Below are 8,186 nucleotides of genomic sequence, written 5' to 3' on the forward strand. Positions count from 1 at the left end.
ACTCATAATCTTATAATGAGCTTTGCCGTCATCTTCATAGATTCTGCATCCGCTCACCAAAGCGTAAAAGTCACGGATCCGTTGGTAACCAATGGCTCGCTTAATATCGGCACGCAAACCATTCTCAAACTTGATACACTTGGAGAACTCGGCATTGTCCCCCGTGTAGTGTGGATAGAACCGAGCCACTCCACAAACTTTGCCGCATACTCCGTCACCGACATGTTTCCTTGCTTTAGCTCAAGGAACTCAATCTCTTTTCTCCCGCGAACATCCTCGGGAAAATATCCGTTTAGGAATTCTCTCTTAAACACAACCCAAGTAATAACCGCATCATCCCGCTCTAGGGTAGGTTGGAGGCTCACCCACCGATCATCGCCTTCCTCGCCCAAAGATATGCGTTCCAAAACGCACCTTCGATCATCGGTACATTGCATAACTCGAAAATTCTCTCAACCTCCTTGAGCCACGTCCGTGCTCCATCGTGTCGTACCTTCCTTTGAAGGTAGGAGGATGATTTCTCGAAAGGTCTCCAACATCCTCACATCCGCATTCGCACCGGCACCGGCATTTGGATGTTGTCCCACGGCTGGGCTACGGCTTCCAAAGCAAAGCAATCGCGGCATCATTTCTTCCGGCCATTCTAGTCCTCGTATAGCAAATAAGATTCGCAGCCTCCAGTCTCTCCTCTCGCACAACACACAACGTTTAGAATATCATAATAGTGGTATTCCAACCTGCTAAGGACACAACTCGACTCACTACTTGGCCGGACGGACCGACCTGCTCTCGATACCAATTGTAACACCCCGTTTTCCCAACATAAAAATTTCATTTAAAATCGAGTATTTTGATCACAACGGAATGTCACATACTTCATTTAAATCATAAAATGGATAATAATAATAATCCTTCAAATTCAACATCATGAAAAATCTTAAACTATTGCGGCGGAAATTAGTTCAACGTTTAAAAGTCTTGGCACGCGAGGCCTTATTGAAAAATCTCATAAATTAGTTCATAAAAGAGACACGTAAGGAATAGAAGTAAAAGCAAGCCCCCATCCCGTTACGTATCGTAGCACCTAGACACCAACCGAGGAGTCCACTCACGAACGCCTCTAATCTTTATTACCCGCACATTACCCACGGTCGAGGCAACATATACGCGAAGGGGTGAGATTTCATAATCAATACATTAAGCATATGATCCAATAAAATGCATTTAACAACTTAAACATTAATAACATATCAACAATTAACAATTGGCATATTTTTCATTACATAACAAATACGATCATCAAATACCATTACTAATTTTCATCACAAATCATAATCAACTTAACACTCAACTTGACGACACAACTCATCCTTGACCATGCAACTCTATCAACTCAACAACAACCTAACAACACGACTCATCCTTGACCATGCAACTCTATCAACTCGACAACAACTCGACAACTTAGACATCATGAACTTCTTGATATGCAAATGCATGTGGTACCAATCGGCAACAAAATGAGCATAATAGGCTCTTCAACGTGTGAGCACAAAGGCCGCCGGCCTAAAGCCCCCAACTTTAATGAGCACAAAGGCCGCCGGCCTAAAGCCCCCAACTTTAATGAGCACAAAGGCCGCCGGCCTAAAGCCCCCAACTTTAATGAGCATGCAATGAACTCAACTTCCAACAACTTAGACAACGACGTGTACAACTCATACGACTCATAATCATGGACAACTTCTTAAATTCCAACAACATAGACCGACTCATGCAACCTCAAGACACTACAGCCGACAACGAGAAAACAAGAAAGAACACACAACAATTAACAACACCGGAATGTGTTAACATTCACATAAAGAATTAATTACATCAATATAAATAGCACAAAACATCATTATAGCATTCATGTAGCAACACTCCTAATTTCAATCACCATAACGTACTTCGGAGCTTATGAAAGCATCCTAAATGTACCCCTCTAACTTACTTCTAAGGTCATCTCAAGACTACACGTGCGAAAGGATCGCATCGGGACAATTTTGGGCAACTAATGCCCTAACTCGCAAGCTGGCGAGTAACTTCACTCGCAATGGCGAGCAAAGTGTGCATTCCCGGGTGCCTACGTATTTACTCGCAAAGTGGCGAGTTATTCCGCTCGCGCTGCGAGCTCACAGTCACTCGCAGCTTGCGAGTTCGCGTTGCTCGCGGTTGCGAGTTACGGGTTCTAGCTCGCGAGATGCGAGTGTTCTTGCTCGCAGTGCGAGCGATGAATGTCAAGACGGCCGTAAACCTAAAAATTCCAACTTTTCACTTAATCTCCTAATTCTCACCTCAATTTAACATCTAATTATCATCTTATGGTATAACTAAGTTCTCGTACACTAATTTAGCATCAACCTAACATCTTTTCATGATTCAATCATCAAATTCGGTCTTAAACCTAATTCCCAATTCTCACCAAAACTTAACCTAATCATGCTAAATTCATCCTATAGGATCATACCCTTAATAGTAATGAAAATTAGTCTCACCCTTACCTTGTAATTGCGTAATCGATAGCCTCTCCCTCTCGGTTCTCCTCTTCGACTTTTCTCCCTTTTCTCCAAAAGCGTTTCACGTAAAAACGTTTCCCACTTATGTCCGTATTATTTATTTACTCTTATTACTCATCTCACCTATAAACTTACTCTTTCCACCTCACCCTAACTTCTAATATTTTTATTTTATTTCTAATATCTTATTTTATTTAATAATAAAATAAGTCACACCAACATAACAACTTCACAACATCATATACTCCACATAATTTCTTCATAAATCGTATAACTTACTCAAATCATAAATCACATAAATTACTCAAATTATAAATCATATAAGCATATATTTATAAATATATTCTAAACTTCATTGAATTAATTAAATAGTTAAGACGGGCGTTACGAGTTTTCATTTATTTTTTCCAGAAATGAGTCATTAAAGAGTGACATTGAGGCATACAATTTACACATGGAACAAATTTTTGTCACTAATAAATTGGTTATATTTAGTTTTTAATATATCATAAAAAAAACGAGCATCATTATATTTAACTAATTATAATTCATTATAAATATCACACACATGATAAATACTAGCCACTATATACTTAAAATAAGTATTTTTTTTTAATTTCTTTAACACAAAAATTATAATTCATATACGAGACAATTATCTGTCACTAATAAATTAGTTAAATTTAGTTTCTTACATCTTCTAAATAAAATTAAAATGATTATAATATACTATTTATAATCATTATAAAAGTCACACAGAAACCCATTTTTTGTCACTAAAATAATTACTTAAAATATGTATTTTTTAATATCTTTGACATAAAAAAGAAAACAATTATTACAAAAACTACATTTTTTTGCATACTACATTATTTTCACATTGTTTTTTTTTTCTCTAAATGAGTCACCATAAATGTTGTTGGAGCATGAAATTCATACACATGTCAATTGTTTGTCAATAATCAATTAGTTAACTATTTTTATATCTTCTAAATAAAAATTAAAATATATAATAATTATAATTTATAATTCACTAGTTCTTTAAGTTATTTTTAGATTTTGCTTTGATCCCTTGAATCTTTTTTCTTTCATTTTGTCCCTTAAGTTACAAACTATATATAATTTGGTCCTTTAATATTTTTTTTCTTTCATTTTGGACCCTTAAGTATTGAACGTTGGATTTTGTTTTTTGAAGGAATGTTGGATATTTTGGTCTTTTAAGTTACAAATTCTAAGACATTTTGGTTATTAATAGGATAGACTAAAATGTCTAATGTTTGTAACTTAAAATATCAAAGTATCTAGTATTTGTAGGTTACGTGACCAAAATGAAATGAAAAAAACTTAAATATTAAATTGTCTAACATTTATAATTTAAATAACCAAAATAAAAGGAAAAAAACTTAAAAGACCAAAATAAAATTAAGAAGAGTGGAAGAATTATTTATAGCACTATAGATACATAAAAAGGGATAAGAATATGGTGGCCATCGCCTTCTCATGCTGTCCCCTAGTTCCGCCTCTGGCTCTTAGACCACCAAAATCTTAGAAACGAACTTGTCAATACGTTTAACATGCTTATATAATTATTTTTAGAGATTCAAGATTAAAACTGGTGTATGATCCCTGATTGAAACAAATGATAATATAAATATATAATACTAGAAGCTCGAATCAGTTCAATATTCACCAAAACACAAATGAAATGAATAATTTTAAAAGGTTACATAGAAGCATGTTTGCTGCAACTTTACTTGCCTAAGATTAAACATACATGCAACGTTGATCTCAATTAAAAACAAATGGTTTTACAAATAATTAATAGCCAAACAAACAACAATCCAGAGAGAAGAGAGAGAGAGAGAGTGGCTCGACATCCTCTCATGTCGATTTCAACCATATATTCCTCAATCCATTCACCTGCAAAACATAGACATTGACATCCAATGAGACAATGACTTCAAGTTCACGGGCACAAACACGACAATATCAATAATTTATAGGAAACAACACTACTACCAAATAAATCACGAATCCACATATCATTCCATGTGCTTTTCTTAGTTTGTCTGACAATGTTCATAATCGTAAATAATTGCTAAAATAGTAACACATATTACAAAAATAAATGATATATGTACAACCATTTTTAAAACAACTATTTTATTATTATTATTATTTAGGGATAAAAATAATAGAGAAAAAGAGAAAATAAAACTACAATATGAGTACGAGAGAGTTGTTTAAAAAATTATCGTAAAATAGTAGTATAAATATCATTTTTCAGATATACGATACTAGCTCTTCCAAAACCTTATATTGATGGGTTAGGCTAAAAAGTGTCCTTAGAACACTCTTTAAAATAACAAAAATGGAAATAATTGATGAGTTTAGTGAAACAAAAGTCAATTTTTAAAATTTCAATGTAATAAATGCACAATTTTTAATATAAAATTTTCTCACTAGACTTCTTATAAAGTGTCCTAAAGACACTTGTTAGAAAAAAAAACCTTTTTAAAGTAATATAATTAAAAATAATCATGTTAACTTGTGCCCTAATCTTCCACACTAATTTTTTTCTTTCATAACTAGTTTTTATATCATTTTCCTACTCCTCACATCACATATCCCTCCTCGGGGTGTGACGCAATCTTAATCCTAAGATTTACGATGTGCTAAATTACTGTTCTTTTTCCTTTTAACTGCGCTAAAATACTGTTCCTGTTGAAATGTTAATTGAAGTCACCACTTTCTATTCATGAATATAATATTAGATCGGGTAAAGTTATTATTTACAAACAAATATTTTTGCTCCATGATATAGAAAATTAATCTCAATTCTGTAAGCTTATCCAATCATTATAATGATTTTTATATAAACAATATTAAATTCCTTAGGTACATTCTTTTTTAGTATACCATGCATGGGTCATAAAGCTTAAAAAATAAAAAATAAAAATAATACAGTAGATAATCATGCATGCATGATATTTTTTAATATGTATCACAATACTAAATATGTTCAAATTACCGCCGATGTTTAAATTTCTTAACTTTCATATCAACCACTTAGCTTGTCCTAACCTATGAAGCCCGGATACGTAGTGCGATACGGGTACGATACGATACGGGTACGCGAATACGCGAAATTTTTAAAATTTAGGATACGATACGGCTAAGATACGTTAACAAAATATTTATATTAAAATTTATATGCGTGTAAAATACTTAAAAAACACATTGATTACTCATACTATATAATCATAAAAGTTACAATTTACAAAAAAAAAAAAAATACATATGATCAAAATAAAAAATGTATAGTTTTTGTATAAATCATATTCTATTTTCATTCATATGTTAGGATATCAACAAATGTATCAATAAAAGAACTCAAAACAAAGTTTGTTTAATGTTGATTGATTAAATCTCCCCTCTCTCGTTACTTTCATCCACCAAAATCATAATATTTAATTTGTTAATTGAAAAGTAATTATAGTGATTCGTATCTTAAATTTTCACAACACAATCTCATTTTTATACACTTCATTTTTTTTGGATACGTCTGTGTGAAGTATCTTATAAGTATCTGTGTGTATCTGTCGAGTATCTTTTAAGTATCCGATAAAATATATATTTTAAATTAAAATAATTAATTCCGATACTTCTGGGATACGGTATCCGGAGTATCCGCGAAGTATCGGTATCCGATACGTATCCGACACGGGTACGGCACCATTTTGGAGTATCCGGGCTTCATAGGTCCTAACGCATGCATATAGTAGGTACTCTGGGAATAGATCCTTTATATTTCAGTGGTCAAGATTCACACATTATTTTCTCAAGTGTTTTTTCTACTTGAGAGAATATAATCAAGTAGGTACTAGCTAGTAAAGAATTAAGTGACCTAGTATATATTAAATAGTAGAAGATTTATTATTAGTGTTTAAAAAAAACGGTTTTTTGTTTGTTTGTTTGTTGATAATGTAAGCCAAAACTAGGGTTTAGAAGAAGAGGTAAACTTACTGGTTTAGAGGGAGCAAGTGTAACCAGGAGGAGGTGTTTTCCCACAAGTCAAAAGCAGCTGAAGAGCAAGTGGAACATAAATGTTAAGGTTCAAAAGCTTAAGCTTAAGAGTAGTGCAAAGACAAGCAGCAGCTTCAATTTCAGCTAGTCCTTGAAGAACTGGACAACACTTATTCACAACAGGGTCACCAAGTCCAATGTGAACCAAACCACCAAGCAAATCAACACAAGCACCCAATTTCAAAGTGTCAATTGGACACGTGTCTTTCGCCGGTTTAGTTTTTGGTGGACATGGACTAGTAGGAGTAGGACTAGGAGTAGGAGTGCTTGGCGGGTTAAGCACTGGAGGGATTGGAAGGTGTGGTAGGACTGGAGGAATAGGCAAAGTTGGAGGAATAGGCAAAGTTGGTGGAATTGGCAAAGTTGGAGGAATTGGCAAAGTTGGTGGAATTGGCAAAGTTGGAGGAATTGGAAGGTGTGGAAGAACTGGAGGAATAGGCAATGTTGGAGGAATTGTAATAGGTGGTATTGTCACTGGTGGTTTCACACTTGGTGGTTTCACAACTGGTGGTTTCACAATTGGTTTTTTACCTGGCTTGTGTTTCTTAGGGGTTTTCCACAAGTGCCACAACCAAGAATTGGTGTAGCTGAAGAGATGAAGAGCATGCAAATGATGAGGTAAGCATAGACCTTTGACGAGGACTCCATGATTTTCTCTTAGTTATTACAAAGAGAAAGAAATGGAGAAAAAGGGAATTAGCTAGAGTGTAGTATGGAGTGATTGTAAGGAGAAGAAGTGAGAGGTGATATATAGGAATTATGATAGAAGGAGTATGAGAAGAATACAAAAGGGCTTTATTATAGCATATCACGTGAACATGGGGCTAGACACATTCTAAAGCCTACTTCCAAGTTTTGCAAGCTGGCAAACCTTACAAGTGTATATTACATGAATCAATTTCCATCTATATGTAAAAAAATTCATGAAACGCCTTAATTTACTGGCATCTTATCTTGTGCTATCTTACCTTAATTTGTTAAAGCTTGCTAGTGTTTTAGAGGAAATGAAACACCTTAGAAAGGTTAACCAAAACAGTACCTTCCATTTGTAGGGATTCATAATTTGGTCTAATTATTACTTTGATTGATTAAAGTGTATGTGTAGATAAAAGTTACTCCCTCCGTCCCGAATAACCGACCAATTTTCTAAAAAAAGTGTCCCAAAATAATCGACCCATTTCAATTTTCAATACAACTTTCATCATTCCCAATACAATATAACACTAAATAATACTACTTTTATCATTCCCAATACAATATATTTCACTTTCCCCTTTATTTATACACTTTTCTTAACTGCGTGAAAACCAAAGTAGGTCAATTAAATTGGGACGGAGGGAGTACAATTATCAGTGATCTTTTTCTTTAATTGAATTATTACTGACTTTTCTCATTTTATTTATTTGTTTAATGATAATAAAAAATTGATCTATTAATGATTTAGTGAATTTTGTTTTTGATGATAAAAATAAGTGATTTCTGAGATCTAGGCTTCTTTGATTAATATTTGATAATGTATAATAGCATGGCATATATATGGTC

General features: G+C 33.7%; 1 protein-coding gene and 1 long non-coding RNA gene across 2 annotated transcripts; one reads left to right on the forward strand and one right to left on the reverse strand.

The window, feature by feature from the left end:
- The first annotated feature begins 3,425 nt into the window (after nucleotides 1-3,425).
- Nucleotides 3,426-7,079, forward strand: LOC146902297 (uncharacterized). The gene is made up of 2 exons (XR_015021607.1): nucleotides 3,426-5,634; nucleotides 6,321-7,079. It is a non-coding gene; the product is annotated as an uncharacterized LOC146902297 (long non-coding RNA).
- Nucleotides 4,244-7,363, reverse strand: LOC146902298 (Bifunctional inhibitor/lipid-transfer protein/seed storage 2S albumin superfamily protein). Its single transcript, XM_085733017.1, is given in 3 exon segments — nucleotides 4,244-4,478; nucleotides 6,585-7,193; nucleotides 7,196-7,363. Coding segments are annotated over 2 exon segments (702 nt in total). The 5' UTR covers nucleotides 7,293-7,363; the 3' UTR covers nucleotides 4,244-4,478; nucleotides 6,585-6,588.
- Between the last annotated feature and the right edge of the window lie 823 nt (nucleotides 7,364-8,186).

The sequence above is a fragment of the Medicago sativa genome, chromosome 8 (genome assembly GCF_051527215.1).
Source record: "Medicago sativa cultivar Bolivia chromosome 8, Bolivia_mono, whole genome shotgun sequence".
Taxonomy (NCBI): Eukaryota; Viridiplantae; Streptophyta; class Magnoliopsida; order Fabales; family Fabaceae; genus Medicago; species Medicago sativa.